We start from the raw sequence: 13,001 nt of genomic DNA, 5'->3' as shown, positions 1-13,001 counted from the left end.
TCAAATTTTATTACAACAGCAGTTTATTTTAGGAAGAAAAATAAAGTGTTTGCACGAAGTTACCCCATAATGTAAGGAAGGAATTCTAAAGAGACATTTTGGAACAAACTGGAATAATTTTTGAATACATTTTTTTCTTGAAATTATAATATTTATCGTTCACTGAGGAAAAAATGTAATAACCACTATTGAATTTCACTGGTAGTAATCAAAAAGTTCATCTACATACGTGACTGGGGCACAGTTCACTTACCACAAATAAAAATGTTCATTTACCACTCTTACAATGGTCAAATACTAGGAAGCTCTACTCATAAGTAAACCCCAGCTATTTATTTGTATTAAACAGTTCAAAATGTATTCATGTTGATAAATTCTGTATTTTTCATAATTAAATGAAGTGGTTAACTAAACTATTCGTTCTATTTCCAGAAAATTTTAGCGTGCATATCCTTCAATCTGTTACTACTCACTTTCAAAATGTGAAAGTAAGTTTTATGAACACGATGTTATTAAATTTTATTATTATTACGATTAATACAACATACCCCCATTCTGATTACTGAAAATTATCGATTGTCACAAATATTCATCTATCTAGTAGTTAGTACAAAAGTGATTGATTTTAACATCAATGTTAGGATCAGACAGATTTTCTAGTTGTCATTTGTCATATTTAAATGAACTTAGTTGGGTTTTAGGTATTTTTTTTTTGGAAATTGACTTTTGGTGGAGTTCATGACACTTTTGACATATTGAGGCCTTCTTTAACGCCGATCACTCACAACTAGTTGTAAAAATGTTTGCATTTGAAAAATTATAAATACTAGTGCTGTTGCAGAAAAAAGACTTCATCGACCATATATTAGAGGTGTTGTGACGACAAATAATGCTACAAATCATCAACGTCATTCAGATAAAATTGAACGGTCATTAAATATATTTCGCTCCGTTGACTCTGTGATCACGTGATATCAAATCTAAATCCGCTCGCTCGGTTCCAGATTTTCACACCCGATATAAAATTGAAGAAATTTTTGACAGTTGTGATCTGCCTGTCAAACGTTATCAACAGTTAAGTAATCCTTTCGAAATTAAGCGTGCCAACATTTAATGGCAGGTTTACAAAGCAACGAATATTAAAGTAACTAGTTGTATATATGCAATGAACTGTCAATTGTCTTCCAAATATATCAAAAAAACTTGCTGATGAGAGAAGTTTGTGACTAGTTCCTGAAAGTTTAGAGGTCCATCTAGAGGAACTCCTTTTGTAGATGAAGTCTTATATCAATACTCCATATGTAGTGACGAATGTTTGATGTGAAAAATGAATAATTAAGAGTAATTTCCTCTCACTTAGTCCTTGTGAAATTATTGAATTGAGAAATTTCCCGTTAATCATGTACTTCTGTGCATAATCTACACATCTTTGATAGACTTTTCATTGATATATTAGGTTTTTCATTTTTTGGAAGATCTCTACTGTTTATATATTGATGGAGAAATGGAAAACGAAAAACGTTTTTCCAATGGGGGAATTATATTCAAGAACTGAAAAACTTATAGAAAATCAAGGTTATGACTTTCTACTTTTCCATCTTTATGAAAAAAATGTGGGAATCTACAAAGAAAGAACGAAGTTAATTTAAAAAAAAAGTCAAATTTCTTTTTCACTGATAACCTATACAAAAATGATTTTAAATTTATATGTTCAAAGAACATAGTGGCGCCATCTTCCACAGAAAAGGTCAACTTATTATTCCTCATTAAAATTAATATAAATGAAACTGTAAATGTATAGCGACATTGCTACGCTTAGCCTAGTCCACGAATTACATGGTGAAGGAAGTAAGATGTTTTGTCATACCTCTCCTTTCAATACATCTCAATTCACAAAATCATTGGAAAGGATCAGTGAGGAAACTTAAAATACTTGTTAAAATTATCAACATTGTATTTGGACTTTCTTTGGTACAACTAATTCTGGTTACGCTACCAACGCCGCGCTGGTTGAACAACGAAAAAAAAACATTACACAAGTGTGTTTCAGTTGAAACTGAAATGAATATGAACACAATGAATTTGACAGATCAAAACACACAAAAATTTATAGGATATACACGTTAAGAAAATGACGTCACAAGATGACAAGTTACGGCGTTGCCAACATGTGCACTATTTGGAACTTTCAAATTTTTTTGTACTGTTGATTTGTTTTATTGCTATTAACCTTACTATTAATTTACTTAGTTGAAATACAACTTTGTTGAGACTGTTTCGACAATGCTTTAGGCATATTGAATATACGCAAGTCGCATCAAAAGAAATGATTAGTTCTGAAAAGAAAATAAAGACTGACAGTTTTCGAGTTTTTTCGATTCGGCAACGTCTGAAATTTTACTAGTTTATGTTGGATATACAAAATTAACAAAAATGAGGGCATTCACTTCTTGACGTGAATATCCTTTATATGTCACTCCATATATCTAAAATATATTATCACAAACAGAAACATTGATATGCTACAGTGAATGGTCAACACTTGACACCATTGTTTTTTTGTTCAACTAGGCTTTCAACTATATAAATCAATCCAAATATGGTAAAATATAGTTATCACAAATAGAAACATTAATATGCCACATAAAATGGTTGACACCAGGTACTGTAACTATTTTCAATTTCTTCTTGTCTTGTAGAGTTTTCAGTCCGATGGTATCTTCCGTGTATATGGTTCGATCTACCAAATTAACCACTGTTCCATTTTCATTATAGTATCCAAACTGACTGAAAAAGTGAGCATGCTGAATGTACTCCTAGGTCTCAAAAAAAATTATTCAAATAATAAACAGCACAGAACAAATAATAATTTGAATAAATTCATTAGAAACAATATAAATAAAACTCCAGTCTCGGATATATCGGAAGTATAAAAGTTCTTATTCTTCACTTTTTTTATAGTTTTTGCTTCCCTTACGGCGCAGTAGACCACTAGATTATACGAGTTGACTTGTGGATCTTGCCCAAAATTTTATATCGGATAAACCGGAAAAAATTTTCCAAAAGAATGAAAGAGTACAGAACAATTAACAATTTGAATGAACTCATTAAAAACAATAAAAATAAAACTCCAGTGTGGGATAGATCGGAAATGTGAAAGTTCTTCTTCTTCTTCTCTTTTTTTATGGTATTTGCTTCCGTTATGGCGCAGTAGACCAACAGAGTATTCAAATTGACTTGCGGATCTTACCCAAAATTTTATATCGGACAAACCGGAAGAACTTTTTCCAAAAGAATAAAAGATCATAGTAGTTTTTTGAATGGAATTACCTTTTGGAATGCCTAGAAACCAATTCATTGTTCAATGATCAAATAGATTTGAATTGTTCCCCTTTATTAAATGTAGTCTGCAACGAGGAAATTAGTAATTGAGACAGATCTAAAAAGTAGGTGAAATGACAGCTTGGTTCATTATTTGCCAGTCTTATGAGTTTTTCCTAGATAGGTAAATATTTTAGGCAATGAATGTATCATGTAGAAATTTGTCAGGTAGCAATATTCAAATCAATTATAATGATTCAAATTACTATAAAAGCACGACACAGGATTTGCAAAAACAGTATTGTGACGCCCGAGGATGATATCGTTTTTTGAGGGTGTTGAAATATTTATTAGTGGAATCCCTAAATCTTTTTTTGTCTTCTACAGGTGTCATTATAATAATTTTCAATTCGTCAGGAACTTTTCCATATACATAAATATATAAATGAATGAATCAATAAATGGAATGAACAAAGGAATTGACATGGATAATTTTATTCTAGTTATTACCTAGATTGCCATGGCGTAATTACGCCATCATCAGGTCCACCAATAAGTACCATCAGTTTCAACTTAGTGAGAGCTTGCTTGAATTCTTCACTTCGATTCGACTTTATTTCATTATTCACAAATGGCAAATACTGGGAATAGCTTATGTATAATTGCCTATGATATGGGTCATTCCAATAATTACCTACTGAAGTATGCTGTCCAATTCTGGAATAAAATAATTCAAAAGCTGTTTCCAACGCTAAGCCAGGGAAAAATAAATGAAGAAATTGTGCTAAAAAAGTAACGCTATAGCATAAACCTCGTGAAGATGTATCAAATGCTTACTTCCATATTGTCCAGCTTGTGGACCGCTGAGTGATATAAACCTAAGTACTTTGTGATCTGGGTTCGCCTGAAGAATGGTTCTTGCTAAAAGAGCCCCCTGAGAGTAACCTAGAAAAAGAATATTTGCATTATGAATGGAATAATGAAATTCGAGTTTTCCTCTAAAACATATAACAAGATTTTTTTTTTTTTTTTCACAAGTTTGCCCATGCTACTCAATTCTTCAATAATTGCATCAACAATAATAGTGGGATAATATAACTAGCGAAAAATTTGTTTGGAACAAATGATCTATCATGAAACTTAATAAAGGTGACGGGTCTTGAAGACAACTCTCTAGTGGAAAGAATGTTTATATTCATCCCTAACCTTGCTTACTTGTGCCCGATTCACAATGTAAAGATCCTGGATTCAGTTACCAATTGACTGATATCTTACTCGTGAAAATTAATATACTTGAAAGTGAATTTATTGTGCTATGTTGAATTGTTGATGGAATTATGAATAGTCGTGATGCTTCTTAGGTGGTTCGGAGAAGTATTAAAATGACAGAACAAGAGGCTAATAACTATGGTAGTTGATGTCACTGATATAAAAAAAAAGGATACTTAAGCATGTAAGCGAAATTGTAGAGATGGTCAAATTAGATCTGTGCTCACTACTCCTATGAAGATGAGATCCAATGTAAAATTATATAGCAACATAAACCTGACACATTTTTTTTTTATGTTCACCTTATTTCATATACCTCACCTAGTAAGTGAACGCCTTCAGGATGTTTTTCTGTGATATTCAATAAATTTTGCCCAATCTGATTAGCTTGATACCACATGTTATCTAGACTAGACCATCCTCCGAACCTTTCAATATTGTAAACAATTGTGCCAGGGTGTTTCTGAAAATGGAAAACATTCAATCAACTCAGCTGAGATCCAGACGTAGAAGTACCTCCTCTATTCGCGTTTTTATGAGCTCCATACTTTCAGCTCCAGTCATTATTCCATGGAGAAGAACTACGGGCTTGTAAGCAACTGTGCAGGAGAAACATATAACTATTAATAAGAAAAAATATACAACTGAAATTTTCGTCATTTTTAGATAGAGTTATACAGTAAGGAAGAAGTTTATTAGCTGAACACATCTGGCACCGTGAAACTAAATGACTTTGCACTATTTAAATCATACTTATGTTCATTGTTGTTTATTTATAATTGAATAAATTAATCATATTGCTCATTATTTCACAAGCATAAACCAAATTCATCATCTTCTCTTTTTTTTTCATATTGTAGAGGTTGTGAATAATCATTTTGTAATCATTCATGACATAACTCATATTAGACGAGTCCTGAGGTTTTTTGCCACACGATTCGAATTTAATTTTGTGTATGCTAACGGAACCAAAACTTTTTTTCCCCATTTGAAAAATATCATGGATGAAAACATGCACTTATACACCATGCACACTACACCAATATGAAAATTCACCTTCAGAGAACAAAACACTATACTTGAACTAAAAGCTCAAAAAATTACTCATCCCACATCTCATTTTTTACCATCACCCATACCTTTGTTTTATTGAATATGGATGGTAACAGAAAGAAATGTAAAGAAATCTATCGTCAGTCATCTTCCTCGGTCTCATCAGGATTTGAAGGTCATTATTTGAAAAATGTATGATCACGTTTAAGACTTCTTGTATCATTTTTGAAAATGATTTAACTATTGACATACTTGAAAAATGATACAATCGTCTTGTTTCAAAGTTAAACAACAATAATATATTATTTCGGTAATCGCTGTCAAAAATTCTAGTTAGTAGCGGTTGGAAGCGGTTATATTTGGAACGTACTTTTTTATTTATTATGAATCCGTTGAAAATAACCTCTAACCTCAATTCAAATTTAAATCATTTATATGATTTGTTTGGAGGGTTGAATTGTTGTAATCAATTTTGAAATAATAGAATGGCTTCTGGTAATGCTCCACCACTTCGAAAAACCACGCGTTCTCTAAAACCCAGTTTGAAAGCTCTAGAATCACAATTTCTGAACCAGAGGAGTAAATTGGATTATGAAAAGTACTCCAGTAGTGAATCAGATTCTGAAGATTGCAATTCCGATATTGAAAAGCCAAAAGTTATTCACGAAAACGAAATTATCCAGGGAAAAGATATTTTCAAATTTCAAACTAGGAAAATAAGAGATGGACTAGCTCTCAAAGTCGCAGAGGCATGTACCCCAAAAACTCAGAGGCAGAAAGCTAAGAGTAGAATTGCTAGAATTATCCAGGAAGATTCTGGCAGCGAATATGAAGTTTCTTCAGATGAGACCAGTGAAGAAAGCGATGAGAAAATCAGTAGTGACTCAGAATCTGATGTGGATGATAGAAAAGTGCATAAGATTATTAACGAATTCAAAGATGTTAAATTGAAGTCTTCTAGAGTCAAAAGTGCCGGTGAATACACAATCAAAACTGATGAGTACTTCGAAAACTGCAGTGGTAGTAAAGTTAAAACTTCCAACAACACTTTAGACAAGTTGAAAACTCCCAGATTACCCCAATATGAACTGCAGACTCTTTTACAAAATATAAATTTATCTGGAAAACATGAAGAGGCTCTGCAGAAACTGTCCCAGAACAATGAGAACTACTTTAAGAAATGGTTGTTTCTCTTGAATGAAAATTTCAATATTCTCCTTTATGGTTTAGGTTCGAAGAAAAATATTTTGAGAAAATTTCAGTTGACTTACCTGAACCAAATGCCAGTTGTTGTGGTGAATGGATTTTTTCCTACACTTACTATCAAAAGCATTTTGGACAATATTATCACTGACTTGTTGAAATTAGGTGAAAGTCCTGCTAATCCTGTGGAGGCTTGCGATTTAGTGATAAAAGAACTGAAGAGACATCCATCAATTCATTTATATTTGATAATTCATAATATAGAAGGGGAAACTCTAAGAAATGGAAAGGCACAGAATATTTTAGCAAATTTGGCTTCGACTAACAATATTCATTTGATAGCATCAATAGACCATATCAATGCACCGTTAATTTGGGATCATAGGAAACTAAGTAAATTTAATTACATTTGGTGGGATGTTACATCTTTTTCGCCCTATCGTGAAGAGACTTCTTTTGAACGGTCTATGATGGTCCAACAGAGTGGAACTTTGGCATTGTCATCTCTAAAGAATGTATTTTTATCCCTAACTGTGAATTCGAAGAATATATATACATTAATTGTTAAATATCAGCTGGAAAATTCTAAAAATCAATACTACCAAGGATTCGCATTCAAAGACTTGTATATGGCCTGCAGAGAATCCTTCATAGTGAGTTCGGATTTAGCTTTGAGGGCTCAACTAACGGAATTCATAGATCATAAAATGGTTAAATCAAGAAGATCCGTTGATGGTACTGAATATTTATTAATTCCTTTGCAGAATGACTTGTTACAAAAGTTTCTAGATGAGATATGTTGATTCAGTTCATGGTCCTAGATTTATAAGATAATTTGCTATTTTTTATAAACTGTATATAAATACCTCATATCTTTGAGGGCTGTTTTTTACTACATTCTTCCTTATTCAAAAAATGAAACTTATACCACTTCATCATAGATAGATATCTTTGAAGAAAAAGGAATATAAACCAAAAAGGGAATATATTACTGAAAGATGATGTTGAAGTATGCAAGTATTAAAAATGAACATTACATCTTAAATATTTACTTAAACATAATAATGAGGTTTCTTAATAGTAATACCAAACTCTGCCAAGGCTGGGGTCAAGTCTTCCATTGTCAAGCAGTATCTTCTATCCTTAGTTCCCTGTTTGTTCTGAAAAAAAAAATCGAGTAATATTAGAATATTCACAATAGGAGGGAGAGTAGGTGCTACTTTTCAAGACAGAATACCAGTTCGAATCCCCTGGAGAATATGTGTTTTATGGCAAAACGAAGTTGACTGTTTTAAAACTTCCAAAGACTTCAGTTCACCTAAAGATGAGGTTTGTGATTACAATAAGCCTAGATTTTCATAAAATAACTTCATCGGCAGTAAACGTTTCTGCTTTCAGTGATTGCTATAGAGTTGGGACAACAAAAGAATATACATGTCATCAATAAAATATGTGATAAAACACAAGATTAAACAGTTATTCCTAACATTCAATCGTGAGTCATCAGAAATTTTTTAGACAGACCAATTCATGACATTGCTATCGATGAAAATGCTATAGGAAGCTGTTATTTGGTTTTGTAAACTTTGCAGTAAAAATCTACCATTAAAGTGGTACCTGAATTAGTCAAATGTAGGTACCACTGGTTTAGATTGACAATAAAAATGTACTTTTTGCAAATTGGCTATGAAATATAAAGATCTATTGAATATGAAACAACATACCTTTGAACCTGTGTGACTTGAAGAATTTGTTGATCTCATTTTGCAATGTTGTAATGCATCATTGGCTATGTCTGATATAAATTTCTGAGCAGCAATTGAAATCAAACGAACCAATCTAGGATCTTTCGGTTCTAAACCTGAGCTCCTCAAATAATATGAAGTCACAGCATCGGGAATCTGAAAAATTAAATTATTATATAAATATATACAATTTTGGTGCCAACATCCTCCAGTAGGTCCTTGTAAGAGAAAGTTTTAAGATTCATTCAGATATTTCGTAATTAATTATTGGGACTTTTGAAAATTTACCAGTCTGGGTTTCAACATTTAATATAGTTACCCACCGTTGGTGTATAATCTTCTAGTTGCAGCAGGAAATCACTCAGTGGTTGACCAAGGGTTATGTTTTGATCCTCGATCATTTTTTCATCCTGATTATGATTCATCTCGCATAAAACGGGGGATATGTTTGAGCCCACAAAGTCAACACAATCACAGGTCAGAAATGATGTGCTCTTTTAAGTTTCAAGTCCTAAATTTATACACATTAAATTTGCACAATAAAAATATTGCAAAATATATCACAGAATTGTGAATAATTCTTCTTCTTTTCCATTGTTAGCATCTACAATCAGGGCTATCCGACCAGTTGGTAATTTGTAAAACCACGTGTGGTTACATTTAAGTGACCCTGTGAACTCAACTTTGCCAATAGATAATCAGTACATTCCTCAATGTCACAATCAAATTCCCCAACACAATTTGAAATTCATAGATGATGCAGTTATCGAAATATGTCGCTAGTATCTTGTTCAGATTTTTAATTCATGAATCGTCATGGAAAAAAAATCTCTCAGCTAGTATCAATTAATTCTAAAATGTTGACAGCATTAAAAATTGAAGTGCCTATTTTACATCGACAAGTTGCCTCATTTGAGTTGTACTCAGCACCTCTGTGAATAAAATGCCGAAATTTAGTGGATCTCTTCATTATTTGTTAATCAACAGTTTCCCACGAAATATTTTTCGAATGAAGAAGGTCCCACTAATCACACCAAGGATATTGTATGTATCTTGCTATGGACTCATAGACTAGGACAGTTTCTGAAAAAGAACTAAAATGTGAGAAGAAAAATTACTCCAAGCCACAAGGATCAAGCAAAATAATCTTGATTCACGTTGCATTCACGCATCTACAGATCTATGAAATTGACGAATGACAGTGAATCCAGAATTGTCCAAAATTTTTCAATATTTTTTATTATCCATGAATTTTCCAAACCACTATAAGATTCCCCAAAAATTGAAGAATTCTGATTATTTCAAATTGAAAATATCAAGTCGAGTTCTTAAATTAACAAGTGAATTCACCGATAGATCCGATGGTTTCATCTATTGGTAATTCGAAATGTTGGACTTTACTATTTGAAGCAATCTATCAGAAGTTTTCTTTATGTCACGGTTCGATTGACAACCACAATATCACAGAATACAAAACTATTATTTCCCATTTTTGTTTATGTGTTTTGTGGATTGCAAGTTGTAATTTGTAATTTGTTGATGTGCGGTATGGTATGTACATCACATCTTTATTCACGTACAACTGCCAAATATTCTTTTTGAAGTGTTAAATTTGTAACATGGAGCCTAATTTATTGAAGATGTATCCTTTTGTTCATAAAAATATGTCAAGTGCATAACATAACCTCAATATTTTGTTTATTTTTTAAAAGAACATCTTAAAATGATCCTGTTTCTGTTTAAAAGTTAATGAATGAGTTGAATAATTCAATTTGCCTGAATGGAAATAACTATATTTTTATAATTTATGTATGTAATTTGAATACAAATTCAGGATAAATGTACTAATTACAGTTGAAATTTTCACAAAATCATTGTTTTGAAATGGGACAATAAAACAATAATGATATATCAATAATAGCATTCCTGCCACTTTACCTGCTAACCTATATACCCTAAAAATAAGTCAATCTCAACAGCTTTCATCTCCTTTGAAAAATAACTCAAAATGTCTTTCTTGGCACAGTGTTCTTATTATTATACCATAATTATCAAAGACGATGAAGCACTATTTGCATAGGAGCATAATAATGCTGAATAACTACCTCAATAAAATGTTTTCCTTATCGGTACATAGTGAAATCGAAGTACCTTTCACAAATGACAAAATTGCCCAGATAGCATATGATGTTTTAGTAGTCGATAAGGAACCAAAAAGAAGTGAAGTTATCAAAGTTCTCAGTACAAAAAAAAATATTTTGATAGCGTAAGTATTAAAAATTACATTTTTCACAAATTCAGTCAAACTATTACTGTTTCTAAATTCTGTTATGAAGTCTGTTAAATTTACTTCCGTAATTCAGGTTAGTGAATAATAATTTTTTTTCTTCAGCGTTTGCTCCAGCTATTATCAGCCTTCTAGCACAATTATTATGCTGAGTCAACATTGAATATTATTCTGGGCTAGCATCTACAAAGGTTGTTAATAAAATAATGATGTGAAAAGATTCATTTGCATACTTTTTTCAATAGTTTATCCAATCACGATATTGTTTAATTTTGAAAAATCATATCATATTAATTTATATTCTATTGACCTTACAAATATATTTTATCAGATACAAAATTTACGACAAAAACTCTCTTATGGTCCCGATGGATCAGAAAGTACAACACTTTTTGTCTGCTATTATTTTCACTCCAAGCAACCCTTTGTACTATTTTACTGAAATTAATTTTCATGTTGAAAAACTGTATGTTGAAACAAATTCTACTTTTCAGTCAGTTCAGTGCAAGATTTGCGAGGCAGTTGAGAGTTGCTGTAAATGGTTTTTTTGAAAAACTGGACCTTGTGTCTGGATGTATAGAGCTTCTAGGACCACCAGTTAGTGAGAGTTACAGCCATTATTAAACATGCCTGAACACACTCCGGCTCCTACTCCCAGTAGAGCCGTCTACGGTTTTGTGATGTACCTCAGTTTCAGAATATTTTTCATCATTTACGTTATTTGGGCTGTGATACCTGAAGAATGGTTTGTGTCCATTGGAATTACTTTTTTACCTCAAAGGTACTGGGCTGTAGCCGTTCCTGTATATTTTTTAACGGTACTAACTATTTTTGCCTTCGTCATATACCCAGGTTTCGGTTTATACATGACTCCCAATGTCGATGATTTGAGAACCATTACGGATCATTTTGGCAAAAAGCTAAGACATAATTCAGATATTTTGACTCATAATCAGTCCAATAGTACAAATTGTGTTTGTAAGAATAAAGATAACTGTTCTAAATCATATTATGAAAATATCAGCAGAACTTCAATTAATGAATATATTCCCCCTGTACAAGATTTGAAGATGTGGTATGTTTCAGATAGTTTATATCTAAAATAGGGTTACGCCTGAAGTCGTGTCACTGTTCATATTGATGAAAAATAAATGTTACAATAAACAATATTTCCATAATTGATTGTTTTATTTATTCTCCATCATTTGAATGTTATATGTTGAAATTATTTTAACAGTTACTCCTGTTTACCGACCGTAATACAAATGTTTCCATTCCAATACATATAAAAATTAAATTTAACAATGCGCGCGCACACTGAAAAATATGAGACCTTATAAAATCTGGATTCTTATAGATTTACGAAAATGTTTCAAACAAATCGGGAAACTTTCATGCATTTGAATACATAACCTCAAATAAAAGAGTCGTCACATCTATCTCTCAGTATTTTCTGTGTACAGGCTTTCCACAGAAGGTCGAGAAAATGGAAATGTTAAGAATGTTGTTATGGAGAATCGTCGAATCACTATTAGAAAAGTTGCTGAGGATCTCGGCATATCTGCTGGCTACACATTTTTTTCGAAAATTTTGAACATGAAGCTTTCTGCAGCGAAGTTCGTTCCAAAATTGCTGAATTTTTACAAAAAAAAAACCGTCGCATGAGCATCGCTCAGATATTGCAAATAATGCCATCATAGATAGGTATGTCTATATGAAGAAAATCCGAACAGCTAAAAAAAAAGATTAATGTACCGGGTCTGAAAACTTTACTAGTTATTACCATATAAAACCTCCCACATGAAAATGATAAGACAAACAATTATACCATGCCATACAAAAAACTGCCGACGTTCGGTAACTATTCAGTTTTTATGCCATTCGAATAGACTGCGTATATACTATATATGATTATAACATCAAAACCAAAGTCCAACCGTACCAGGCGGGTTGGCTGTCCTTGTTCATTTTTCACTGCCTGAACCACTATGCATGCTGTTTTTGGCGAGTGCATTGGCTTGGGATGTGGGGGCTGTGCAAATCGGATGCCTGCTTCCACGTAGCCCCGCTGGATACGGGAATGACAATCACTTGTGGTTCTTATTCCCTAACTGAATGGCGTC

At 32.3% G+C, this 13,001-nt stretch overlaps 4 protein-coding genes across 8 annotated transcripts; 2 read left to right on the top strand and 2 right to left on the bottom strand.

The window, feature by feature from the left end:
• Positions 1-2,432: 2,432 nt before the first annotated feature.
• On the bottom strand, positions 2,433-5,774 carry Ppt2 (Palmitoyl-protein Thioesterase 2). 4 transcript variants are annotated; one of them, XM_023157244.2, is made up of 6 exons: positions 5,647-5,774; positions 5,107-5,189; positions 4,912-5,053; positions 4,159-4,266; positions 3,832-4,105; positions 2,433-2,787 (listed from the first exon to the last, which is right to left on the bottom strand). In XM_023157244.2, the coding sequence occupies exons 2-6, from the start codon at positions 5,152-5,154 to the stop codon at positions 2,589-2,591; spliced, it is 771 nt and encodes a 256-aa protein (XP_023013012.2). In that variant the 5' UTR covers positions 5,155-5,189; positions 5,647-5,774; the 3' UTR covers positions 2,433-2,588. The 4 variants fall into 4 exon arrangements, with proteins under 4 accessions (XP_023013012.2, XP_074031024.1, XP_023013011.2 ...); XM_074174923.1 differs by having other exon boundaries at positions 5,730-5,748; XM_023157243.2 differs by lacking the exon at positions 5,647-5,774 and adding an exon at positions 5,491-5,509.
• A 232-nt stretch (positions 5,775-6,006) lies between these two features.
• Positions 6,007-7,725, top strand: Orc2 (Origin recognition complex subunit 2). Its single transcript, XM_074174921.1, has one exon. The coding sequence runs from the start codon at positions 6,129-6,131 to the stop codon at positions 7,647-7,649; it is 1,521 nt and encodes a 506-aa protein (XP_074031022.1). The 5' UTR covers positions 6,007-6,128; the 3' UTR covers positions 7,650-7,725.
• An 89-nt stretch (positions 7,726-7,814) lies between these two features.
• Positions 7,815-9,182, bottom strand: LOC111503047 (TBP-associated factor 10). Its single transcript, XM_023157246.2, has 3 exons — positions 8,915-9,182; positions 8,571-8,747; positions 7,815-8,006 (listed from the first exon to the last, which is right to left on the bottom strand). The coding sequence occupies exons 1-3, from the start codon at positions 9,014-9,016 to the stop codon at positions 7,899-7,901; spliced, it is 387 nt and encodes a 128-aa protein (XP_023013014.1). The 5' UTR covers positions 9,017-9,182; the 3' UTR covers positions 7,815-7,898.
• An 855-nt stretch (positions 9,183-10,037) lies between these two features.
• LOC141482153 (EKC/KEOPS complex subunit Lage3-like) lies at positions 10,038-11,647 on the top strand. 2 transcript variants are annotated; one of them, XR_012465374.1, is made up of 2 exons: positions 10,038-10,142; positions 11,373-11,512. XR_012465374.1 is itself a non-coding variant. In XM_074174924.1 (2 exons), the coding sequence occupies exons 1-2, from the start codon at positions 10,652-10,654 to the stop codon at positions 11,500-11,502; spliced, it is 336 nt and encodes a 111-aa protein (XP_074031025.1). In that variant the 5' UTR covers positions 10,337-10,651; the 3' UTR covers positions 11,503-11,647. The 2 variants fall into 2 exon arrangements, 1 of the variants encoding a protein (XP_074031025.1); XM_074174924.1 differs by lacking the exon at positions 10,038-10,142 and adding an exon at positions 10,337-10,857 and having other exon boundaries at positions 11,373-11,647.
• The last annotated feature ends 1,354 nt before the right edge of the window (positions 11,648-13,001 follow it).

This window comes from Leptinotarsa decemlineata, unplaced genomic scaffold (genome assembly GCF_025532065.1).
Source record: "Leptinotarsa decemlineata unplaced genomic scaffold, Ldec_3_MD MMD2_tig00000882_RagTag_RagTag, whole genome shotgun sequence".
Taxonomy (NCBI): domain Eukaryota; kingdom Metazoa; phylum Arthropoda; class Insecta; order Coleoptera; family Chrysomelidae; genus Leptinotarsa; species Leptinotarsa decemlineata.
The sequence above is the reverse complement of the archived record's forward strand: the minus strand, read 5'-3'. Positions and strand labels throughout refer to the sequence as shown.

Excerpts from the sequence above, each read along its gene's own strand:
- Ppt2 (XM_074174922.1), bottom strand. The coding sequence starts at position 5,250 with ATGACGAAAATTTCAGTTGTATATTTTTTCTTATTAATAGTTATATGT. Across the intron at positions 4,267-4,911 it reads TGAAGGCGTTCACTTACTAG|GTTACTCTCAGGGGGCTCTT; the intron begins GTGAGGTATATG and ends TTCTTTTTCTAG. Across the intron at positions 2,788-3,831 it reads ATTACGCCATGGCAATCTAG|TCAGTTTGGATACTATAATG; the intron begins GTAATAACTAGA and ends TCACTTTTTCAG.
- Orc2 (XM_074174921.1), top strand. The coding sequence starts at position 6,129 with ATGGCTTCTGGTAATGCTCCACCACTTCGAAAAACCACGCGTTCTCTA.
- LOC141482153 (XM_074174924.1), top strand. The coding sequence starts at position 10,652 with ATGAAGCACTATTTGCATAGGAGCATAATAATGCTGAATAACTACCTC. Across the intron at positions 10,858-11,372 it reads AAAAAAAATATTTTGATAGC|TCAGTTCAGTGCAAGATTTG; the intron begins GTAAGTATTAAA and ends TCTACTTTTCAG.
- LOC111503047 (XM_023157246.2), bottom strand. The coding sequence starts at position 9,016 with ATGAATCATAATCAGGATGAAAAAATGATCGAGGATCAAAACATAACC. Across the intron at positions 8,748-8,914 it reads TAGAAGATTATACACCAACG|ATTCCCGATGCTGTGACTTC; the intron begins GTGGGTAACTAT and ends TTAATTTTTCAG. Across the intron at positions 8,007-8,570 it reads CAAGTCACACAGGTTCAAAG|AACAAACAGGGAACTAAGGA; the intron begins GTATGTTGTTTC and ends TTTTTTTTTCAG.